This window comes from Ixodes scapularis, unplaced genomic scaffold (assembly GCF_016920785.2).
Source record: "Ixodes scapularis isolate PalLabHiFi unplaced genomic scaffold, ASM1692078v2 PGA_scaffold1__304_contigs__length_218370807, whole genome shotgun sequence".
Taxonomy (NCBI): Eukaryota; Metazoa; Arthropoda; class Arachnida; order Ixodida; family Ixodidae; genus Ixodes; species Ixodes scapularis.
In genome coordinates this window covers 30806937-30832210 of record NW_024609846.1, presented here as the reverse complement: position 1 = coordinate 30832210, position 25274 = coordinate 30806937, and the positions used below count along the sequence as shown (strand labels likewise).

General features: G+C 47.2%; 1 protein-coding gene across 1 annotated transcript in view; it reads left to right on the top strand.

The window, feature by feature from the left end:
- The window catches only part of LOC8032942 (vacuolar protein sorting-associated protein 53 homolog), a 45259-nt gene that overhangs the window by 15793 nt on the left and 4192 nt on the right, over positions 1–25274 (top strand). The window contains exons 8-20 of the mRNA XM_040212743.3: positions 632–704; positions 4075–4217; positions 5281–5458; positions 8140–8229; positions 8596–8684; positions 10319–10558; positions 11672–11828; positions 12589–12671; positions 12767–12845; positions 12967–13115; positions 14399–14468; positions 14785–14870; positions 19203–19359. Coding sequence (XP_040068677.1) covers positions 632–704; positions 4075–4217; positions 5281–5458; positions 8140–8229; positions 8596–8684; positions 10319–10558; positions 11672–11828; positions 12589–12671; positions 12767–12845; positions 12967–13115; positions 14399–14468; positions 14785–14870; positions 19203–19359 — 1594 coding nt within the window. The remainder of the gene's footprint in view (positions 1–631; positions 705–4074; positions 4218–5280; positions 5459–8139; positions 8230–8595; positions 8685–10318; positions 10559–11671; positions 11829–12588; positions 12672–12766; positions 12846–12966; positions 13116–14398; positions 14469–14784; positions 14871–19202; positions 19360–25274) is intronic.

The window sequence follows — 25274 nt, the reverse complement described above, 5'->3', positions numbered from 1 at the left end:
CATCGCAGTAAAAAATTGTTTGCGCCAGGCGGGAATTGAACCGAGACCATCTAGGTTAATGAGCAAGTATCTTTCCAGCACGTCACGACACATCGCCGTGAGTTGAGGTGCTATTTGGCGGGAAAGCCCCGCGGGGCGACCGCTCTGCGTCCGCCAGGTAGCAACTTGACACCCTGTCGCACGCTTTTAAAACCCGGTTTAGCACCGGTATCGCCATTCCAGGAATTGCTATTAAATGTACATGCCACGCACTAAGCCAGTCGCTAAACTAACAAATGAAGAGCGCTGAAAGCGTAGACTCCATGTGCAACAAAAGTGCCCAGCAATTTGCTACGCATTTTTCTAACCCAGGGAGCGTATCACAACAGCTGTGACTGGACCAGGACGAAGCCTGGACGAGTCTAGAGAAACTGGAAAGGTCTAGAGAGTACAAAAACTACACCCAGACCTTTGTGACCCAAGTAACGACGAGAAAAAGTGAATCATTTGCAGCTGACTTGCCAGTATGAATAACTTTTCTTCACTGGAGCTCTGTGGACACACATTAGATTCTTTAGGCATTAATCCCCCATTTTCAGTGACTATGGTAGGCTGAGAGAGCAGCTGTTGCTTGAGCCGTCTCCCTTTGCAGGCAGGAGCTGCTCAAGTGGTTTGTGAGCCTCCAGCTGGCAGAGTACACCCACCTCTTCCAAGCCAACCAAGACGTGAGACAGGTTTCTCTCCTCCTCTTTGGGGACCGGTACCTCCCGATCTGCAGCCAGCATATACGGTGCCTGGAATGGGTCACTGACTGGTGCGTTTTCGGGATTTTCTCTGAAACCGTGACAAACTTTGCGTCGCGGGAGCTTCCCGGAAACGCTACAGGCTTATGTAACCCTGGTGGTCGGTCGTAGAAGCGCCTCTCATGGAGACGTTCGAGTGGACACCGGTATTCAGGCGTCCCAAGCCGCAGTTGCCAGAGTTTCCGTCAACTGGCCGGCCGTGCAGCTGGTCAGCTGCGGCTGAACAGGCACCTGTTGCATCCACCCCCGCTGCTGTATCACCGCCGGGGTTATCACAAACTGCACCATGAAGCATTTGTTTCACGTGGAAATTGAGAGGGCAAAATAATGGTGGAGTAATCGCGCCAGTTGGAGACGCATCCCGATCGCCGTACTACTGCATCTAGGTGCTACTGCAGGGGCTCTCAAACTTTTCCCAGACGGCCGAGGAACCCTTCCCGCTCTTGGCATTGATCCAATAAAGCAGTGCCGAAGTCTGGAGGCCCCCTAAACCAGGGGTCTCTAAAATTTTACAGCAGAGCTGTTAAGGGCTAGTTTCTCCAAGATTGTGTCCCCCGCAAAGAAATGTCGACACAAAACTCTGGTTGCCGCCGTCGCTCATAGATGGCGGTAGCTGTCCAGAGTGTTCTGTTTGCCAGTTGTCCGCTTGCCGCCATTGCTCATAGATGGCGCAACCTTTCCAGCCTTTCCACTCTGGCTTGCCGACTTGCGGTCGGCCATTACTTCATTCCCACCATAGTACAGCTTCGCTGGTCTTCCTTCTTCACCAAAGTGGAAAGGCTAAAAGTTTTTTTTGACTAAGGGACCGAATTGGGGACCTGTCACAATCTTGAGTGCCAGAAAATAGTTAAGACAATATAAATGAGAAAATACTAAATAAATAAGCCTCAATAAGCATATAAATGCACATCGACATCTTGTAAACCCTGAGATGGGGAACGATAAAAAAACAGACGAACACAACAAAATCTCAAACGCAGCTCGTGTTCGTCCGTTTTTTTGTCGTTCCCCATCTCAGGGTTTACAAGATGTCGATTGATTACCAGCTCGCCTGCACTCTCTCACTGCTTATAAATGCAAACGTTTTAAGTAGAGGAAAGATGTAAGATGAATACACATGCAGTAATTCCTCGTTATAAAGAAATCGTTTTTTTTCTTCGAATTATCGCTTTTATTGAAGTTCAATGTGGTTCGGACCAAAATGGACTCATTTGGAACCGGGTTATTCTAAGTGTATCGGCAGCCGACCTCACTTGTTACGAAGGCTGAGGGGCTGAAAGCACGCGAGCTTACGGGGAAGTGCATGGAGACCCTTGTGTTCCCTCCCCCTTCTCCACCGAGGCAAACGGCAAACTTGGAAAACGGCAAACAAGAAAACTGAGCAAGTGGGCGACGGAGGGCAGAGCACCGCTTCCATCTCCGATGCCGATGCGCTGACGCAGGCAGGGAGCAGCACCCACGTTCCGACGCTACTTACGGCGCCTGCAATTGACACCGCCCGACTCGTGTCGGAATCGAGTTAAGGGAGCGATGGAGCCTGGAAGAGATCATCCCGCGGCCGACACTGCCCCAGATGCGCGCCTACGGTTGGCCTGTGGCATATTACACGCACATGTGCGTCGAATAAGGGAATGGGAGTGTTTACCGAAAGTCACTTACATCCGCGAGGTTGAGAAAAGTGGCCTGCCCAAGTCCGAAATCGCCGAAGAATTCGACATTCCAGCATCGGCCGTTCGACAGTGTTTACCATTTTGCAGAACAAGCAAGGCATACTGGACGGGTTTGAGAAGTTTTTCATGCAAGAGAAAGTGTGCCCGCGATTTGAAGGTTAAAGATTGCCAACTGCTTTGCACACGTCGGATTTTCTTTTGCGAGCATGCTTGCCGAGCCGGCGCGCGATTCCCAGAGCTGCAACGATCTGTACAGGAGTGTGTGAAAACATGTTGGCAAAGCCACCGAGGATAATTTTGATTCTTCTGTCCTTGTCAATGCGGATGTTCCCGGTGTTGCTCCTGCCACGGATGATGCAATTGTGGACCTTGCGTGTGGCCAGAGTAAACACGAAGCGACGTCGGAGAGGCACCTCGGGAAACACCGACGACTGCGGAGACGCGAAACATCCTACGGCTGCTTCGAAACAAAGTGGAGTGCAGCGGCGGTGACAGTGTTCTTATAATGCCTGGAGCAGTTCGAGGAGAACTGATGCCCGGGGGAAATTATCAGCAAACACCGCTTATTTATTTTTTTACTCGTTAAAGCTGCCATGAAATGTTCACAACCAAGGTTTGTTCGATTAAATATACGGTCAGAGTGTTCCGCAGTGTTCGTGTCCACCTTCAAGGCTGCTGGTGCTGTTTTGTGGCTATTGCTTTTATCGAATTACCGCTTCTGTCATATTTTGCTGCCGTCTCGTTGACATCAGTTAACGAGGGATTACGCTACTCTTTCTTGAGATGTAATATGCTGCTAATTATGACATTACGAAATTGTAACCCAAGAAACTCACCAAACATAAATCGAAGCTCATTGGAATTTTTGGCATATTCACACAAGGCAGAAGACTAATGAGATGGTAGATCTGCTGATGAAAATGTATGATGCAGGAGACTAAGCCCGATATTCATGAGAACGCTAAAGAATTTTGTCACATAGTTACACAGACATAAACCAAAGAACTACGAATATTAATTCTGGGGATGACAACGTACGATAAATATTATGGCTAGAGATCCCGTGTTTTGATGCAGTTTTCTTTCAGGCTTTTTTATAACTTTGTTGGCCCTTTTTGTGCTCAATGTGGTGCCATTTTATTTTTTTTTGCTTATTTTTGCGTTCGTAGCAGCGGGCTGGGCGTCAATCGAAAGACTGCGTCAATTGGCGGGCTGATTAGAACGCTTCCATGGGTTTATTTTTGGAGACCCCTGGGGCCCTAATCTACACGGCGGGACCAAGGGACCGGTACATCGCTGCCTGCTCCGATTGGTCGACGGTGCGGCGAGGACCGATCGCAGCAGGTGGCGACGTTGCGGTCCCTCGGTCCTGTTGTGTAGATAAGAGCCCCTGGTCTAAACAATCGTTCACACACTAGGAAGTTATTGGCTTATAGTTACAAGAAGAAGAACCGTTCAGGTAGAGGTGGAGACGGTCGAGGAAATGTGGGGGCTCGGGGAACCTGGGGGGCTACTCTGGGCAACCCCCGGTTTTCTAGAGACCCCGTCTGTGAACCCACGTTGTACCCTCCTTTGAACCGTCCGAGGATGCCAGTGACTCCTTTTCCTCCTGTCCTTGGCAGGTTGCCTGGCTGGACCGAATCGACCGGCGCTACACCTGGATCAAGAAGCACCTGCTGGAGTTTGAAGAGAAGTTTGGTCAGCTGTTCCCGGCCGACTGGGAAGTGAGCGAGCGCATCGCCGTCGAGTTCTGCCACATCACCAGGCAAGTGCTCCACTCGAGCACCGGCAGCAAGAAGACAGATTCGCGAGCACCGAGGAGCACGCTGGGTCTGTGGTTGCACCCATTGCACAGTCTGGCATCTACAGCGATAGTTCTAAAGTGATAGCTTTATGGGCGACAGTTTGCAGAGATTTTGTCCTCGTGCCCCGTCATCACCGTGTGTGCAAAAAATAAAAAAAACTCTTCCCTTTCCTTTTTCCACGGGGAGAGGGAAGCGGGTGAAAACTTTGACCTTTTTATTAAGCAAACACCTAAAACAAGCTGCACTTCACACATGCATTTGCTACTGCCTTGTTTTAGTCATTTACTTGTTATCTTTTTTTAGGCAAGACGAGCATGTGCAGAGTAGGTAACTACAATCCCAGCAGGCTCCTTGGTACTTGGGAATTTTGCAAATAGTCTGTCCTCACTCTGGTCATTATTCCCACTTATGGTGGCCGTCACTTCTTGTAAACACACCAAATTCACATTGTCAGCTATGATTTCTTTTTTTTGAATGCAGCCAAGTGGCCACAAAAGAACCTTTTCACGCGTGAGTGGTAGTACTGTGTAGGATTTGCTTGGGTCACCAACGAGCCGATTTCGTTTTTGTTGCTGAACAACAGTCCGTGTACAATTAGGAGAAGCTTCCATGGTGCTCAGATTGTGCGTGTCTGCGTCTGCAAAAGGCTGTAGGTCCTTGGGGCTTCTGGAAGGACAATAGTCAACTGCTGGCTGACGTTTCTATCTGCCAGCGGCAGAAACGTCAGGACGGTTTTGATCGTTGAATGACATCCGCCTGTTTTCGGCATGCGACGATCAGGAGAAAGTAAATCTTTTCTATTGTGTTTAGCAAATGTTTTGCGGGGCAAAGGCAACATATGGTCTAACTTGGTCTTTCCTGACTTGCCTGCTCGGAACTAGTTTCAGGCTTCATTCTTTTTTTATTTATTCGGAAAACGTTTCTTGTCGGTAATGCCAGCCTATTACGAAAACCACCCGCTGACTTTGGTGATTCCCATGTGTGCCACGCCTCTTTCGTGATGTGTACATCGGCATGTCCCAGGAAGGAGCTGAGTCAGCTGATGGCCCAGCGGGTGCAGGACATGGAGGTGCGCCTGCTGCTGGTGGCTATTCAGAAGACCACCAACTGGGAGACCTTGCTGGGCCGGCGCTTCACGGGGGCCACCCTGGAGGGTGCCAGGGGACCCCGCCTGCCTCCAGCCCAGCCACAGGGCGCGGAGGTAGGCATGTCTCGCGTTTTTACACGGAAAGGAACAGGCTCGATTGAGACTCAAAAAGCGAAAGCATGCGGTGAACTGGTTAGGAAGCATTGTAATCTAAACCCTGAGACACAGACAAATAATTAACGGACGAGTCTCATTCGTTTTTTGTTTCTCCGTTTCTCGGTGTTTAACTTGTCGTGTTGATTGAAACACCCTCGCTTTATGGATGCAACGCTCGGTGCTGATGTTGATGTCTCGGAACGGACGTGTACTTTGGAAATTCTTAGACCAACATTACGGTGAGAACAGATATACTGCACCAGATGAGGAAAAGTAGAAGTGGATCTAAGTTTACCCATCTAGCAATGGTTAATTTTTATGCAATATTTCGGTGCCTGACTCACGTCTGCAACCGGTCTGTTTACAGTGCTTTTAATGTGTGTTTTATCAGCTGATTTTCATGAAGTTCTGGAATACTTGACTAGACTAGATGAACGCTATGTGAGGTAACTAAAAGTCAACCTCCCCCGCCCTCCTCTCCTCGCTCCTGTGGTTTGCTAGTGCGCGGTCCGTTGCATTCTTCCTAATCCGCCCACCGTGGCCGTGTTCAAAATCTTCCGGGTTATTCCGGCGGGCCGTTTCACGCGACGATTCGGATAGAACAACGCTGGACGCAGGTAGGTTTTCGATCAACAAGGTACCAAAACTGCTACTCGAGAGTGAGGTTGAGTGAAATCTATCATGTCATTTCAAACCAGAAACGGAACGCAGGTGCGGGCCAATGGGAGAGTATGTCAGCACATCAGTCACTGTCGCTACTTAGCAAAGCGTTAATCGAGGGACCTTAGCTGTTACAGCCGGATGTAATGGCTGGCTGTTACGAAAGACAGACACTGAAAAGCGTTACGCCCATAGGGAACCATATAAAAACACCAGTCCCCACCAGAGGTTCAACTCGTCACCTTGAGATAGTGAGCCAAGTGCTTTGCTGTGGTTCGTGGTTTGTAGCTCGCAAAAACAAACTCGCTGGCGGTTGCGCAGTTTACACCCTTTCCTGTCATTCTGCGCCATTCCGCGGCGTGTGTCACAAATGGGAGCAATCTCCGGCAGACGGTGCTGTTCAGATGGAAGGCCTATCGCAGATTATATGCAGGGGTGGAACGGCTGTGCCATTTGTGCCATCTTGTGCCAGACGCATTTGTCTGCGCCATCCTGCGGAAACTGCTTCACAGCCAAATAAATTGTATTTTGTCTTGGTTTCGGTTTTTATCGACTGGATTGGCAACAACGAGCGCGTTTAGCTTGGTCGGCCTAGCAATCCTTTGTTCTCTTTATTCTCCCTGTGTATCCCAAGTTGGAAGTGCGCGAAAAAACTCGGGGGTCGGATTCCAAGCTCTACACCACCTGCGACTGGATTGTTATTCTTCAACCATCAACGGTTAAGCAAGTCGGCCGTGGTGAGGTCGAGCTTTACGGCCCGGGATCCGGACGTCAGCCAGTTGAAAACATATGAGCAAAAATTTTCTTTTAGTACTTCATCGTAAAAAAAGTTGGAACCGCATTCCTACAAGATAAATCGTGATCTGATAGAACTGAAACGCGGTCCGATCCGAAACCTTGCAGGCCAGCAGCTCTCACGCGAGCGGTAGATCTGCTTGGCATACTTTAACTTTGCTCCTGCTTATCGCTTAGAATATGATAACTCCGTTAATCATAGTCTGCTGCTTCGATATTGAGTTGCACAAAAGGTAAACTTGAAATTTGTTACCCTGTGCCTCCGCACAACTGCACGTACATCCATTGCTTACGCACGTCACATGGCTCACACATATAATTACTTTGTCGAGCACGTGTGGGTTGTGCAATAAGCAGAGCTGGTTTGCATTTTGAGCAGCTGAAAGCCACTCAGAAAATTTCAGGGACACTATCTTCAGAAACATATGGTTTCAAGTTTTTGCATCTGTTGCACTGTTATCCCATCTACCTAGATCCCTAACCACTTATGTTCATCTGTGCTGCTAAGCACAATTGAAATTGTGCCCGTGCTCATCTAAGACACAAGCTGAAATGCAATGAAAAGTGTTCTGAGCTGCTCCTAGCCTGCTCCAGAATGTAGTTTTGGCTGCTCCCCACCTGCTCCAAAACAGCTGTTTCAGCTGCTCCCGTGGCTGCTCCCAAGTACATTTCATGAGTTCCACCCCTGTATATGCTTACCGATCTCTGTCAGAATGATTGAGCTTGTACATATAACTTTTATTATTTCGTCTTCTCGATTTTCAGTTGGGGACGACACAGCTTCGTAATATTGGCACTTGCTGTGATCCTGGACTTCGAAGAGCAGCAGCAGGAAGGGGAGGGGGGTAAATTCAACGGTTACCTATTTTGCTGTAAATTCTCCTCTCCAGTTGGTCAGTTAACAAAAATTCTGGCAGTCGTAGGCTGGAACGCCACGACAACAGGGGTGCCTCTAGCAACTCGTCTGCTTTGCCAAGGCTCTTACGACCGATAGACAAGATTCTGGCCCTGCGACTTATTTTGTCGCCCTGTCGAGGACACTTTGATACAGGGGCGGTTGGGGACACCACACGTGCCAGTCAAATATGCGTTTAAGGCAGTATGGAGTGTGCGTGTGCATGTTTTAAAGTTTTTCACGTTTACGACGTGACCCGGGTGTGGCTGGCGGGTTTCGCTGGACGCAGGCGGAGAAGGGCAAGAACCCGTTTGAGGACGGGGCCGAGGACAAAAACCCCTTTGCCGAGGACATGGAAGCCGAGAAGGACTCGCCTCAGGTAGGGCCCGTTCAGAATTGCACATCACAAAAATCGACACTTTTTTTTGCCGAAGATTTTGTTTCTTTTTATTGCCACTGCCGTATGTTTGGACTTTAGAGAAGACGAAACAGTGTAGAGACTTGGAATAATTTCAGAACACTGCAGTTTTGTTTCTTATTATTCCTGTGACTCTTCATTGTCCCAAGAAACCAGTGAATAATGACCAATACTAATGATATTGAGTGGGTTATGACTAAAGTTCCGTGTTTTCAGTGTTTTTTTTCGATTGTGACAAATCTTAGGTTTCCTCGATAACAATCTTTGTGTTCTCTATTTTTCTGCCTGGAGAGAATCTCAGTCCTAATTGTGCTGTCGGTTGTTCAGGTCCCACTGGCCAATGTGAACCCTTTCCAAGGCCTGGTGTCCAGCTGCTTTGAGCGGCACCTCAACATCTATGTGGAGTCGCAGGACAGGTGGGTCGATTCGTTGATAAACAAGGAGTGCTCGTTGCACTTGGCACGAAGCTCGTGAGCGAAGACGCTTTTGAAACCCGCAACAAATGAGCTGTGCACTCTGGCTACGTTCGTTAGTTATCGAACCAACTGTAGAATTGTGCTCGCTTAAACCTTTTCAGATTGCCCTTAGTTGTATTCACGCACGTCGAGAAATGCAAATAATAATTTGTGCACAAACTTTTATAAACAAATTAATGCATTTGCACACCAAAATGAAGTGCTCGAAAGTCTGAGTCGCAGTCGATGTTTTACTAAAAGACTTAGACTCGAGGCAGCTTAAAAAGGCCAAGTCATCATCCGCTACTGAAGCTTCTACGAGGGTCCTTTTCAGGCCCCTTCCCACAAGATCCGACCATCTTTGTGATTTGTGTGCGTGCAGAAAGCAGACTGCAATTTGATAAACATCAGCAGTTTGGCTGAGTGCCATCAGAATTGTCTAACGACGATGACTATTCCATTCTAACAGAAAGGACTAAGAGCCGATTGGCTAGCCGGCAACAATATTGGATGCTCGTCGTTTGCGCCAGTGGCTAGTTCACACATTTGCCACTGCTTGTGACCGTGTGCCTCAAAACCTCTTGCAATGAGAGAACACACCGGTGCATCGGGTGGAACACTTGGCATATCCGTATATTTCCCATTTTACAGCGAAGCTGTTATGGGCTAGGGTCTGGGGAAAAAATGCATCCTCACATGTCAACAGAACACTCCCCCTTGGTCGTGGCAAGTATGAATAAATAAAAATAAAAAGGGGGCAACCAGCGTGAGTCAGCCTTCCTTGGCATTAGTATTAGATAGTGAGGTCTTGATCTTTTGTTATCATCTCTAGGCACCGTCCTCGAAGTCGTCCTTGAGGTCGTCCTAGAAGTCGTCCTTGAGGTTGTCCTAGAAGTCGTCCTTGAGGTCGTTCTCTAGGAATCATACTCCATGTTCACGTAAAGTGGATGGGCTCTACAACTTTTTTTTTAAGCATCCTCTTTTTCATTTTAAGTGCGAAAAATTTATGACAATGTTACGAATAGGCCGTATATTTCTGGTTTTAACCAAAAAAAACTCCAAAAAACACTTGGCGGTGTCAAAAAAAAAAAAATCGGTTAAAACCGAAAAATACTGTTTTTTGAATATTTTCGTACATGTGGTAGTTTTTTTTCACCGAAAAAGTCCTATGTAGACGTTCGTCATACTCATTCTTTTTTTTTTTTTTTGCTATCGTCCTAAGCAAACGCAAGTGTGTCACTGGCCTTTTTGGTGTGTAGGAATTCTCGCTGCTATCCGTCTCGAAGATTGACACAACGCACTGGTTCAAGAACATATTGTCATTTATTAACCATTACCGCCTGCGTTGCAATCCCAAGAGCCCTCGCTCACACGCTGCGACGTCTTCTGATCAGCGTGGCCAGTTTCGCTTGGCCCCCTCGCGGTGGAAATGACTATTGACGATCTGCCATGCGGGCCACCTGGTGCAATGCTTTGGATCCCCAGATTGCCCACAAGTGTTTCCCTCATCCTGGAAGTCCGTCGATTGAATTCTATGCACCGGGCGAATTCTTTACCATGTGCCGGCAGCCTAGAGGTCTGCTTGGACGGCGCAGGAGTCTCCGGCAGCTGCTGGACCAGTTTGTGGATGCGGCGCAGCGTGCCCCTCTGCCGCAGCCCGACGTGGAGACGGCGGGAGTGCTGCCGAGCTGTGCGGACCTGTTTGTGTACTACAAGAAATGCCTGGTGCAGTGCAGCCAGCTGACCAGGGGTGCCCCCCTGCTCGCCCTGGCACAGGTGTTTCGCAGGCACTTGGCCGACTACGCCACACGCGTCCTGCAGGGCTCCTTGCCCAAGTGAGTCTTGGTCGGTGACGACACACAGGCCTGAACAAGAATAGCGAGCCATTTGGGATGTTTAAAATGATTAAGATCTTAGGACCACCGAAACACAGTCTTCGGACAACTCGCATGGCTCTCCAAGTCTCGTGTCACGCTCCTTTAGTCTTAATTTGACATTGTATGTTTTCAACAAAAATATCTGGCAAAAAATGAATTGGGTTCTGTCTTGACACCATGTTCTAGGAGGTTCATGATGGGTTGCTAGGAACCCAGGAGTGCCTTGGGGTACCCTCGGAGGTTCCCTGAGCTCCGTAGGCAGGGGGGTAATTTTAAGAATCAGCTTCCCCCCCCCCTTCACACACACACACACCAAAATCTCTTTTTTTTTAGTAAAGGAAAACAAATATTGAATGACTTCCGAATCGATCTAGCCAACCGGGGAATTGGGGACGGCCGTGTCCCCATGCCCATGAATTGTACAGAACATTGACTACTACACACATAAATGAGACAACCCCCCCCCCCCCCTTTGTCTCAAACAATGCACAACCTTACCAATCACGGTCGCGACGTTCGGGAGAAGCGGGTTTGCAGTGACCTTATTTCGGTGGAGACAGACTTTGACCTTACATTTTTGACCTTACGCTCTGCAGTTGCGTTTCAGGATATGGGGCATTTGCTGGCCTCGCGATCCCTAAATAACTTTTCTTGAACTTTTTTTTTTCTCTTTTTTTTGTCAGTACAAATATTTCTTCGTAAGCAAAACAAGTTTAATTCTGTTATCTCTGTCGTTTTCCTTTCGCACGCATGTACTCCGACTTTGGGGTGGCGAAGTCCGTGTTGAGGTATTTGTAGGGGTGGGCGACCATTCTGTGTTTTTCTGGAAATCGATATTCGCCCAAAACGTGGGGTGGGCGATGACTCGGGATATTACGGTAGAAGGACAACATAGTGCTGTTCTTCTATGTGTGCTCTTCTTACGTCCTTGTTTGTAATGCAGAGTTGCTACTAATATGAACTGTTATCACCAACTCGTTCGAGCTTCCATCTTAACAAGTTATATTCCTTGAGGCCACCACAGATGTGCCTCGGGAGGTCCAAGAACCGAGTTTTGATGCGGAATTGCAGGGCCGGGGGCGGGAGCAGCGGCCCTGCGGCGGGTCTCATCCAGAACTTCCAGAGCCTGCTGAAGGAAGGGGAGAGCTCCCGGCTGACGCCCCCGGAGCTGTGCCGCATCTGCGGGGTGCTCAGCACCGCCGAGTACTGCCAGGAGACCACCCAGCAGGTGAGGGGCATGTCCGATCCGGCCTTTCGCTACACCTGCGGTCCCCGCAAAGCTCCGCTACCTCTCGTTCGACAATTCGGGGACCGGGACCTGCGCTTCGCTGTCCGATCCCGGTAACACAAAGAATGCGTTAGCTGGCACTACTGATGTTACCTGCAGTTCGAGCGGGTGTCGAGTGAACCGGTAGCGAAGAATGGTGGAGGCAAGGTGCGGCGTAGCGCACTTCGAAACACAAAAAATGGGACATGCCAAGTCATGGTGGCAGCGCATTCTTGTCTGCATAGCTCACACTAGCTCAACTTCTTGCATAGGCTGGGGCCTCTGGTATCTTTTGTTCGGTTGTCTCGGCTTACATTTTTCAAAACGTTTGCTTGCTCCAATGGATACCCACTTTTCAAGTTGGGGGACACACTTTTCTGACGTCATTTTTGCAACCTGCACCCTCCTTGTAAATAAAAAAAAAAAAAAATTTTGGGAATTGTTGTCGAATGGAATATGTGGCACCATGGTGTTGGGGTGCAAAGCCTATATCTCTCCGATATAAAGCCTAATGACAATGGCTTCTGCAGAGCCATTGTCATTAGGTTTGCAGCCAGTAATTGGCTCGTTATCAGAAAGGTGCTAGTGTACCTGAGGGGGAGGGGAAAATAGTGCCTCAACTTTGATTCGCTCAATGCATATCTCTGCTAGATCAGTCTTTGCTACAGAAAGGTCCTACCATAAAAAGACAAGTATTGACGTTAGCACCCTCTGTTTGCAGCTGGAAGGTAAACTGAAGGAGAAAATAGAGCCTGGCCTTGCGTCGCAGATCGACCTGAGTGCAGAGCAGGACATGTTCAACGGGTGAGCCTCGGGAATCGATTCCGCACCCGCAGTCTCACTCTGACGTACCTAGAATGAACGTATCTAAAATGTGTACTGGTCGACGCTTGACGCAGGGTCATCAACAACTGTATCCAGTTGTTGGTGCACGATCTGGAAGCGGCCTGCGAACCTGCGCTCTCCACCATCACCAAGGTTGGCCTCCTCTCGCATTCTTTTTTTGGTGGGGGCTCGGTGGGAATGCTTCGTGGCTCCCACGAGCCTACGCCCAGATGCTCCCCGGGTCTAAAGTATGCCCTTCCGCTCGATGGTGCAGACCCACTGGTCGATGGTGAAGGCGGTGGGGGACCAGAGCGGCTACGTGACGGCCATCACCGCCCACCTGCGCCAGACGCTGCCCCTGCTGCGCGACAACCTGGCCAACTCGCGCCGCTACTTCACACAGTTCTGCGTCCACTTTGCCAGGTACTACTACGATGTGCAGGAGGGCCATACACGCCGGTCTGATGCTTTTTTCCGGGTCGCGGGAACTGGAGACGTGTATACGATAGAAAGGCAAGAAAGAGTGATTTTAGGAATTGAGTGTTACGAATCAAGAGCACAAACAATTCACAAAGGTATTTGATGATGGCAAGAAGGACCCTAAGGAAGAACATCTTGGGAGCTTTGAAGTGACGCTAACGTTCCGCTGAGAAATACCGAGCTTGCGCTTCCGTAAGATACCGAGCTTGTGCTCATGTTACAGTAAGCGTTCACCCATTACTTTTGCGACATTTCAGAACTCTTCAAAGGATATATCAAACGCCCACTTCCTTATTTTAAGCAAGTTCGAAAATATGTGGAAGACATCAAGCACCCAGTCGCCGTGGGCGGCCGTCCTCTCCGCAACCGGCAGACAGCACGAAAATAGCTCCGGTGAAGCGGCGAAGTAGGAGAAAGGGGGACAAGGGGTACAGAGTCGAGAGGAGGTAGACAGCGATATAGAGGGGGTTGCTCTTTTGTTCCAACTCAGAAGACATTCGAAGGCTTTAGTAACAGACGAGACAATGCGTAATTAACCATTTTCTAATTTTTTTTCATAAACTTTTTACCGTATAGAGCACTTTTTCTTTGGCAAAAATAATGCCGACATTGTTTTTCCTCGTTGGCACGATTGACTAGCGCTGCGGACGACGGCCATTCTTAATTCAGTGGTCGGACCAAGCAAAAGTCTGCCTGACCGTGTCCACCTTCTGCATTTTTGCTCTCTAACCTAGCAAGTGCCCATCCCACAGTTTTCCCCGATTATCTCCCAATTTAGAGTGGGTGCCTGTCCGGTATTTTATGGTAATCCTGTAGAAGCTAGTAGGTCTCTCATTGAAATGTCCGTTCAATAGAGAGTGGCTTTAGAATGCAAATGTGGGACGACAAACACCCATAGAGGCCTCGAGTTTGGGGCCCTGGTTAGCGCATGAGTGGGTGTGCGGTCTTTGGACTTGGGAGGTTTTGTTCATCACCATTAAGAGTTGACTTATGGGAGAACCTTTGCAGGTTTTATAGGTTTATTAGGGAAATCTGCACGCGTGCAGCATTTGAAAATCTTCAAGATGATTTGCCCCGGGTGCAACTTTGCAGGGAGGGTCTGGAAAGTTCCCTCACGATACGCACCTCTTAGGGGATGTTCCGCACTTGTTTGCTGCCAAGATATTTTTTGTGAGCGTCTGCATTTGGTGTTTCGGCAATGAACTGTTGGCATGACTCGGTTTCAGCTCCTTCATTCCGAGGCTGATAAACCAGTTGTTCAAGTGCAAGCCCGTGAGCCCCATTGGTGCTGAACAGGTCAGCACATCTGCTTTCTCTCTCTCTCTCTCCAGCATTCCGTCTGCTTTCTACTCCCCGGCCTTCCTTCCCCTCGCCCTACCTTCTTGAGCTGTTACTTGCTATAGCTTTTGAAGTAGTTTTTGAAAGTTTCTTAGTATAATTTAAAACTGCTCGTTTTTTTGTTTTTTTTTTTCAGATGGTTTGTAAGATTTTTGAGGCACACTTTTATTTAGTAGTATCAACAAGTTGGGTTCAGTTTTTGTCCATGGCAGTGTTCTGCCACCAGACTATAGTGGCAGCACGTCCCTGAAGGATGTGCTGTGCCTCGTTGCAGCTCCTGCTGGACACGCACAGCCTGAAGATGGTGCTGCTGGACCTGCCCTTGCTCGAGTCCCAGGTGGCCAGGAAGGCACCGGCCAGGTGAGGGTCGCCGCGCCCGAAGTCGTATATGTTCTTTCTCAGACCCATGTCCCATTTTCTTCGACACAAGCCCCGACAAATCCCAACCTTTTGTCTGACACCAAAAAATGCTACTTATAAATACAGAATCTGCGGGAAAAACCAAACTCTGAAAAAACAGCCACGAATTGGAAGGAGGATGTCTTGGGAGGAGGCTGTCGGAGTCGCTCCGGCTCCTTGCCGGCAGCCGCCTCCCAAGAGATCAGTAACTCCCGCTGGTGAAAACCTTGCGCCCTACCAGATCTGGTGGGCTACAGTTACTGTTTGGTTGCACTGTGCATTACCAGAACTCTTTCCACGTGACATCTGTAACCCTCTTGCACTTGGCTACTAAAGACACTAACTGACTGTCCACTCCAAGAGGGACACTGACACCTCCAAAATTTTTTTTTTCATTTTTTTGCCAGGCGCTTCATTATGGTGTCGGAGGACTACCCAAATAATATTTTGCAACAGAGTAGCGTATTTTTTTAATAAAGCCAAAAGACGCAACTGCTCGAAACCGAAACCGAAACCCGACGGAGATCGGAGAAGTGGAGAGAAGAGAGTGAGTGGCGGAAGTCACGTGGCTACACCCAACCGTGCTGTTTTATTATTTTTTTTTTGTTTCCTCCTCTCCGTAGTAGACGACACGACATGCGGCGTACGGGAACTGTTCGCCGTGCGATTGTTTTGCAGTTATGTTTGTTCCGCTCGTTGTTCTGTACTCCAAGATGAGTTGTTTTGTACATTGAGGAGTTTGAGATGAGTAGTGAGTGCCCGTGGTGAATTTCCATGATCGGCTCCGAAAAGAATACACCCAAGATGTTGCGTGAAGAGCTGGCTCACATGTCCTGCGTCCCCCCCAAAAAAAAGGGACATTGTGCGACAGAGTTTCCGAACGATCAACGGGATCGGGACCAATGGCTGGCTGCAATTCCTGTAGACCATTTACGGGCACTTCGGAAAGCGGACCTACCAGATTTATATGCTCCTTGCATTTTGTGGAAAGTGATTACATTGAGTTTGCAGGTGTCAAAAAGGAAATTCCATACCATTTAATTCAGCGAAGTGTCGTCCACAACGTTTGTTTGTTATTTTGTTTGTTTGTTTCTTCAGTGATAATTGTAAAAAAAGAAAAAAGATATGTAAACATCGAAAAATGTTAAAAAAAAAAAAAAAAAAAGAAAAGGTTCAACGGGGGATTGAACCCGGTCCTACCACGTGTAAAGCGGACGTCTTTCCCACTGAGCTACTGGGGCATCTCTTTACTGGTGGATCTCTTTCCTTAGTAATAATTCAGCCAGTAAACTGTAAGTTGTAAAGTTTGCTGCCGATTTTCCTTTAGCAAAAGCATTCCCGGGTCGAAGTCGGGAAGCACCACAGATTGGCGACATTCGCACCTAGTAAAGAAATCGTACGCGTGCATATTCAACTTGAAGTAGACACGTCGTACTTGGTGTTTGCGTGAGCGATGTCTTCAGCCACGAGAATGGAACGACGGCTCGGCGACGTCTTCGTGCAAATCGGCTTGGTGGTCGGGCGTGTCGTACGGGATAATACCAATTCTTTTGATCAGTCCCAAATTTCTCTTTTAAAAGTAGACAGAATTCGCCGGTACCGCGAACGACAGTTCTGAAATAGAGGTCCCACGCCCGTCGTCCGCTGCCATCGCCGTTCCCGCGAGTCCCACGATACGCGAAACGACGAACGCACAGAATGCTTCCGGTTGTCTGTGAAACTCTTTTTCAATCAACGTATTTGCAGCTTTTTAGAAGCCACAAAAAATGGGTTTTATATTTTTTTCTATTTTTAATACTGAGTGTGGGCCTTCAGTGACCCACGACTTTGATTAAATTTGGTGGTCGCATCGATACCTTAGAAAACGGCCCGTGACCGCGGAAAAGAGAGTGAGCGAGACTCGAACCGGTCAGTTCTTGATCGGCAGTTTTCGGGCGGAAAGAAACCGAATTTTGAGCCGCAAATTCTGTTCTGGGTAGTTGAGCTCTCATATGTCACGTACAACTAAAAACCTCGGCGAGCATAAATACCCTGTCAGTGTCCCTTTAAAGTCTGGTGCAAGGAGGCATCAGGCTTCCTTCAACAGTGATCTTCCCTGAAAACTGTGCGTGCCATTGTCATTTCTTTTCTTTTTTTGTAAAACATTGTAGTAGTGCGGCACCCCAGGCCTCATATATGGGCCAATGGCCATCCTGTGGTGCCGCAACCCTGCAGCGTTGAATTAAGATATTATTATTATTTTTCTATTATTAAATGCACATCTCCTTTTTCACACCCCAAAAACAAACTGCACGTTGCCGGGGTAGCCGGTCGTAGCTAGGCTTCTGTGTTGTTGGGGATTTATTCTTCCAATTTTGGGCTGTTTTATCGGGGTTTAGTTTTTCCCGCAGATTCTGTATTTATCGGTAGCAATTTTCAGTGTCTGACGAAAGACTGGGGTTTGTCGGGGCTTGTGTCGAAGAAAACTGGTCTGGGATTCCTGAACCTCCAGAGAAAAAAACATTCTCGCACCAAAAAAAAAAAAGAACTAGGTAAGATGTGTGGTTTCGAAGCAAGAAGCCTCGCGGAAAACAAAATAAATCTGTAGGCAAATATTTTCTTCCCGTGAAGTTTGGAATTTTCTTACTTGACAAGGGCTCCAATTCAGAGTTTTTCGGTTTTCCCTGATCTTGATAATAGATAATACCTGCTCGGGAGTTAATTTTCGGGGTTTATCTGTATCTACTGAAAACACTGAACCCTAAACATAATGCGTAAAACCCAAGACTGTGGTGAGAAAAAAGAAAAAAACGTCCGAGTCTGACGAAACAGACACGGGAGGCAAACGCCTTAGTTGAGACGTTGCCTTCTTTGTCTTTTTCAACTAAAAAATTTCTCCTTTTTTTTCGCCACAGTCTCGGGTTTTACGCATCAAGGCCCGTTCACACCCTTGCGATTGCTTGTAACCGAGTTTTCGCGATCTCTTACGAGTTGCGAGACAACACTGGCACGCTGTTGCCATTTATGAGGCGACCCTTGAACTGCATTTCACTGGAGCAAAGGTTTTGCAGTATTTGCAAGATCAGAATTAATTGGGGGGCTAGTTGGTTGAACATCTAGACGGAGGATTTGAAAGCGCAAAAGACTGAGAAGAGAAGGAGGAGACAAACCGCTCTGTCCTGTCCCCTCCTTCTCTTCTCAGTCTTTTGCGCTTTCAAATCCTCCGTCTAGATTTGCAAGATCAAATGGTTGTTTATAACTAGGGTTCCAGGTTTTCTGACAACTCTGAAAAACTCGGAAAAACACCCGCCGGTAAAGTTTCGGTCAATTCGGATTTATCCGATAAACTTTGAATTTTTATGTGCCAATGCTTCCCCCCCAGAAAAAAAAAAAAATCTAAATAAAGACGGTATTTTACAATTAAGTTTGATCGGTGCACAGGGTCAATGGTCATAGGGAAAACGCCACCACAGTTATCTTTCAAATCTCGGATCAGTGACAAAAAAGGGTCTTACCGCTTATCTCGTCAAGGTTCAGGACGACAGGCCATTGTACTTTCGGGTCGCGACAAAAGCTTCGGTATTGGTTTCCAGTTTGGGCCATACTATTTATGTTTTAAAAGGGAGGAGAGGTTCTGTTTTTGTAACAGTGAAAGCTATGGACCATAGAGATTGCATAAAATCGGGAAGAGGGGCAGTTGAAACTTCCCTATTACATGCTTTACCACTCCACCTATCGCGGCCGCGGAGTAGGTTGATGGAATGGGATGGGATGAATATACGTGCTTCCCAGCGACTACCTCCAGGAGTTTATTTTTAAGGTATCGACGTTTATCCAAGCCACAAATGTGTGCAACTTTTGCCGTGGACAAATTACCTAGTATTGCACCAACACGAAATCCAGCTGAGGAAATATTAATTGATATAAGCGCATTTTATTTTTCTCTGTCTAGCGTACGTTTACACCCGGATAATATTTATTTATTTTTCGTACAAAACACTGCGGAAATTAAGCTTTGAATTTCAGAAATTTTGAAATATAACATAAATGAACTCCTAAAACTCCCAATTTTCGTAAAAACATGAACTCCGAAAACACAGAATCCTACTTATAACATTGTTGGAAGTTTTCCGAGCCAAAAAAGAACCGTGCAGAAAAAAACAATATATACAGAAATGCTAAGTGTTCCCACTCGACGGATGGAGCCAGTGTTTCGTGACAGATGTTGAGGCGCCCGGTGGGGAGTGTGTGAAGCAGCCGACGGCCGTTGGGTCGGCACTCTGCTAACTGGGGGTTGCCCCTTGTGGACTTCAGCTACACCAAGATAGTGGTGAAGGGCATGACCAAGGCGGAGATGCTGCTCAAGATGGTGCTGGCACCCCACGAGCCGGCCGAGAGCTTCGTCGACCACTACGCCAAGCTGTTGCCCGAGTCGGACGCCCAGGAGTTCCAGAAGGTCCTCGACATGAAGGTGGGTCCTCTTGGCTTTGCATCCCCTTTGTCCTCTTGGCTTTGCATCCCCTTACTTTTAGACATACCATTTGCATTTCGTATAATGAGGCTGTTTGTACGCAACTTCCGTTCTGCACGATTTTCGTTTTTCCTACTTTTAATTTATTTTAGAAGTTGCATTTGCAGTCGAACGCCGCTACTACAAAAACGCCCGTTTTTATTGCAGTAAAATAAAGTCCTGGCCAACCTCCTATGTGTTGAATATGTTTCTCCAACTACTACGACAAATTCCCGTTTAACAAATATTTCTGTTTAACGAAGCAGTTTCACTGCCCCACGAAGCAAGAATGACCGGTATTATGAATTTTTTAGCTGAAAACTAATATATCTCACGTAAATTGTCGCTCTTAAGTGACGCGCGTAGAGAAGAGAAATACATACTGCGGCAGCAGTGACGGTCAAAACCACCGGCGTGCCGCCTCCGCCACTGCCGCCGCGCATTCTCGGTTTTGGGTTTAAATAATTTGTTAGCGCGCAACGTTGTGTCTAGATGGTGCTACAGGACATAGTTGTTGCTTAGAAACCCTGTACGCTGCAGCATAGTCGGGTGGCACCGTCTAGATCAGTGGTTCTCAAATGGGGGTCTGCGGACCCTTCGTGGTCCGCGAAGGCATTCTAGGGGTCCGCGAAGCCCTGCCTCATCAGTCAAGCCCGGCAATAAAAGTTGTCTTTTTTCAGATTGAGACGAAACGTTCCAATTTTCGGGTTAGTTTCCTCGAGTGTACGTCAATAAGACAAGTCTACTTCACTCAGTCCTCTGTTATACCCATTCATTACATCATTATCACAACCAACCAATATTTTTTTCTTCCCCCACCACCTTCATCATCTGCGCCGTTCCACAAGGGGTCCGCAAAACATCAGTGGTTGAGAACCACTGGTCTAGACACAAGGTTGCACGCTAATAAATTATTTGCACCCAAAACTGAGAATGTGCGGCGTGGCTGCGGCGGAGGCAGCGCAGCAGAGGTGGCGCCGCACCTCCGCCACGCACACTTTTGTTTTGCTTATGCCATTGAGTATGCGCCACTCCGCCCTAAAACGAGTTTTTCTTTTTTTCAACGCTTCATCCGGGCAACGCATGGATTTGTTTTCTTATTGTGCCTGTGTGTTGATGCATCTGAAAGGACCTGCGCGAAAAAGAGTACATAAAGAAAAAGCATTTTCATCGGCAGTTGCAACTTTTTTTTTATGCTGTCTCAGCATTTGTTTGACCGACGCGCCAATCTTCGTCAGGATCCAAGATTCCCAGTCTTGCTGTATCGGACTCCCAAATTGTTCCGCCTTGGGGCGATAATATGCGGGCGAGGAAACGATCTGCGACTCTACCCGCGACGCCAAAATCTAAACGAAATCAGTAGGGCCGCACAGAAAGAAATGCACCCCCTTTCTTGTGCCAGACAGACGGAGAAAGAGTGCGATCGGCCCGGCTACGTGCCTCTCCCCATACTCGATGCACTGTGCGCTGCAGCCGTTGCGTACACAGCTACCCTTACGCCATCCAGTGACTATACATGCAATCGAGATCAGCGCAGCCGCTTCCAGAGCATCCTGCGAATGGCACGTGGCGGCGTTGCGATTCATATTTTGATAAGTCGGTGAAGCTTGTTGTGTGGAAAGCGGGAAAACAGTCTGTAGCAAGGAGCACCTGGTGTCTTGGCCGTAGATGACAAACTTTCCCAGTGGCGGTACAGGCAGTATGTACGACTGCTAGCCTGGTGTCTTTAAATTGAATCGCACAGTAGTGAGTACACAAACACGTGTCAATACTATTTTCATTTAGAAAAAAAAAAAAAGAAAAAGTCCTACAAGCTTTGAGTTGCAGTGCGCTAGCACATTCGGCTACCGCTCGCCCTTTTGATAAGTCAATCGCCAACGTACAAGATCTAATTCTTGACGTCGCTTGTACTATATTTGGCGCTATGCTGTTTGCTAAAACACCTCAAATGTCGCGCAGATACGTCAATATGCGACAGCACAGATTCGATTTCGCATGATAAATTTTTCGTGCTCAACTACTACGACGTAGTTACCTGTACAACAAAAATTTTGCCGGTCCCACAAACTTTGTTATGAAGGCGATTGACTATTCGCCTCGAGATCGAACCTTGTCGCCACTGTGCAGCCGAAATTGGAAACATGTTAAAGCGGGGAGACCGCCATGCGTAGTCTACTATGAGCGCACGTTCAGAAGCATGGATCTCGACGACGCAAGCTCGTTTCCGGCTGAGCTGAGTCCTCCTCATTGAATGCGTGTTGTTTTTGTTGTCGTTTCTTCCTACTAAAGGATATCTTGTATCATTTCATGCGCGTAAATATTGACCAATGCGATTATTATTAAGTCGAATGCTTTCATAATCTTAGTGCTGGGGTTTGTGTACAACCGCTGGTCCCACATATTCTTGTTTTCTCGCACAAACCCTAGCTTTCATAAAACATTGAATGTTGACTGGAGCTGTGGTGCGATTAAAAAATTAACCCGACTGATCGCTGCCCTTTAATTGACTAATCAATTGATAAATCTGTTAGTTTATTTTGCACCGGTCATAATGCATGAAAGGCGTTAGAACTACACATTTTTTTACTATTATTATATGTCATAAATGGCATATTGCATTCCCATTTTAAACTTCACATTGTCACGCCTACAGAAACATGAACACGGGAAGACTTTTAAAGTGAGGTAATTTTTAAGTTATTATTTAAACAGTATAATCACCCTCAATGACAATCACAAGCATGCTGAAGCGGTTTACCGTGCAAGCCTGTCTTAAAAGAAAGTAAAACGTCAGAAAAATTAAAGCAGGCATTTTTTTAACTTTTTCTTGACTTTCTCCAGTGCAAGATTCCAACTAAACGGCAAAAAGAAATATAGCAATTAAGGCATCACTCGAGTAATCTGAAGGCTAATCAATGAACTGCCCAGTCCCGATATGTGTTAGGTGAGGGCGGAGGGCGATCGGAAAGTCTCATGAGAGTCGCTAGACCTCATCAGTAAAAGAGTGTCGCCGCGGCCAATGCTGCGTCGTGTGCGGGTCGTTTCTTGGAGCTGCAGAGTCTACTGCGTTTGAATAGAAGGTTATTTAGCCAGAAATTTATGATATTAGCCTCTTGACATCCGCGGCCCTCACCGAGAAAATCGAAGTGAGTGAACCCACAGTACTGACAAAAGCATCTAAGAACACTCATTTATTCCACTTGCGGCAGATATATTAGAATAGTTTGTTTCAGTTCTTTTGCCAACGAAAAGTTTCCGGATGGCAACTTGAAGAGGCACTCTCTCCTAATCGCAACATAGTAGAATTGTTCCGGCTCCGAAACACTTACCCACATCATGGCACAAATACAGCACAGCACCAACTTCTTTTCATGTGAAATATTTATATTGCTGCAAAAGCTAAAAGTTACCAAAAGAATGCATAGAACCTGCAATTTCATAGCCCACAGTGCCCGTATTATGTTATCCGGGTTGGAATTCATCGTTTTGTTGAATTCCCACGCTGGTGGACCGATAAATCTATTTTAAAAGAAACAAATATTTAACATAAATAGCTGAATGGAAAGCGCCAAATAAACAAGGACGAAGAAGGGGACAGAGACAAAGCCACTTCTTCGTCCTTGTTTATTCGGTGCTTTCCATTCAGTGATGTACCAACTAGCCCATTTACCTATTTAACATAAATAGGGCAGTTCCCCCGGAGACTGGCATCCATCACGTTGATCCATGCTTCCCAACGTCTGCCTAGAGCAGACGACGCATCAACTTGAGCAATTATTTAAATTTAGGCCGTACGCTGGTAACACGATTCGATCTTCGCTGAAGCACCGAACAATACTGCACCATTTCCTGCTAAAGTTGTTTTCCCACCGATACTTTGCGACAAAATCAACGCAAGATTCTACACAGTCTCACTTGCGAACGTGGAGAGCCCATGGGGTGGCCATGTGGCCATACCCGCATTGATGATGATGATAGTGCGACAGTAGCGCCACCTCTAGGTCGATCTCGAGGCATATGTACAATTTCTGTTTGACGTAATTTTCTCTTTGTTTATAGTTGCATCTTTTGGGGTCAAAGTTGCATGTATGGATTTTTTGTTTTGCTTCGTTTAAGGGGACACACACCCTGGGAGGGTCAACTTTTAAACCCTTGGCTTAAAATTAATGAAATTTACAGGGTACGTTGGTGGTCATGCGAGATGGTGCATAACAAAAGTTCAGCTCTGTCGGTTAAATAGGAACGAAATTAGAGCAGCTTCTATCAGCAATACGCCTACATTGTTTAGTTAATCTATCGTCGGAAAACTATCACAATATTCAAGATTTTTATTCGCTAGATATGTAGCAGAATGCCTAGGGGGTGCGGCTATGGAGTTTTTTTGTAAAAAAGTAATTTATTTCTATAAATTTTCTCTTCTGAAAATTGATCAACTTTTTGGTCTTCTGTGTCTTGGAAAAATGTTAACATTCTTTATAAAAGTCATCCGTAAAGTGACAAAAAAATTCCATAGCCGCATTCCTCATTAAATTTCAGTCAGGAAAAGTGAAGAACGAGCTTTCCCTGTATTGCCATTACCAAACGATAGATTTGCTAAAATGGAATTTATACCAAAAAGTGGAACGGAGAAAAATGCGTTCAAAGTGCTCCAAACCCTACCTTTTCTTTAAATTCCGTGGAGAGAAAATAATTTATAAAAAATTAACTACGCAGTGTAAACAAATTAAACTTTCTGGGAATACTATCTAGGTGTTGGTGGATGTAAATATGTCGCTTTTCAAAATCAACTTTTTTTACAGAAATTTTTTTCTGGGTAGTGTCTCCCCTTAAAGGAGGACCAGCAGAAATATTCTTCCGCCTGGCGGAAAGTCCTCCTCGCCCTCTTTCTTCCTTTTATTGTAGCACGACGAGGCGAGGGGAAAGGTCCCCTTTTGCGCCGGCTTCTTCTGAGAGGATAAGCCGAGAAAATCCCCATTCTGAGCGACGGGCGATGGGTGCGGCAGCAGCGACCTCGTGACTTACAGGTAGCTTCAGCTCCTATCGCGTAATCTGCCCCATTTTTTGGCGCTCACCAAGCCTAGCCCCTCGGGTGTAGGTTTTACGGGGCTGCAAGGCTGCGCCCGCGCAATCACCGAATTTCAGCTGTCGAAGGTCTTTGGTTTAGCCCGTGGCAAAGTAGACGCATACTTGAGAGCTGCGATTCATAACCGCACCCATTGAAGGAACGTTTCATAGATATTTTCGGTTGATCAAGGAGCTCAAAACACATGCGCGAGATGTGGTGACTTGAATATGTAAGTATGACTGACATCTTCACAAAACATTCCGTCGTCAAAAAAAAAAAAACGGCTTATCACGCTCAAACCTGCCTCAAACTAGGATCGATGGAAAAGAAAACGATGTAAAAAAAATTGGCTTGCTCTTTATGTTTATACAGCCTTGATGGAGATGCGCCTCAACGGGTAATTGGTCTCTTAGCTGTAGATGAGAAATTTGGCCAGTGCGGTACAACCGCTAACCTGGGGTTTTTAACGTGCATCACGCAGTAGTGATCACACGAACGTGTGCCGGTACGAAACTCGTCCAGATCGAAATGGGCAGGGGCGGCGGGGATCGAGCCCAGGAGGTTCCCAGCGCAAGCTTTCGCTCCACGCTCCGAGCTGAGATGCGTTAGCCTACTCGGCCACTTCCTCCCCTGAAAACGATGTACCAGGCGCGGGCACCTTTTATACTTCGTTTCAGCTTCGGTCCGAGCGCGGCCGATGTTACGAGCAAAAGGGCCAATCAAACAGCGTAAAGAGCGCAACGTCATGGCGTGCTCTCTGCGCTTGATAGGACTAGCCGGCGGAGGAGCACGCACAGAGAGACGGCGAATA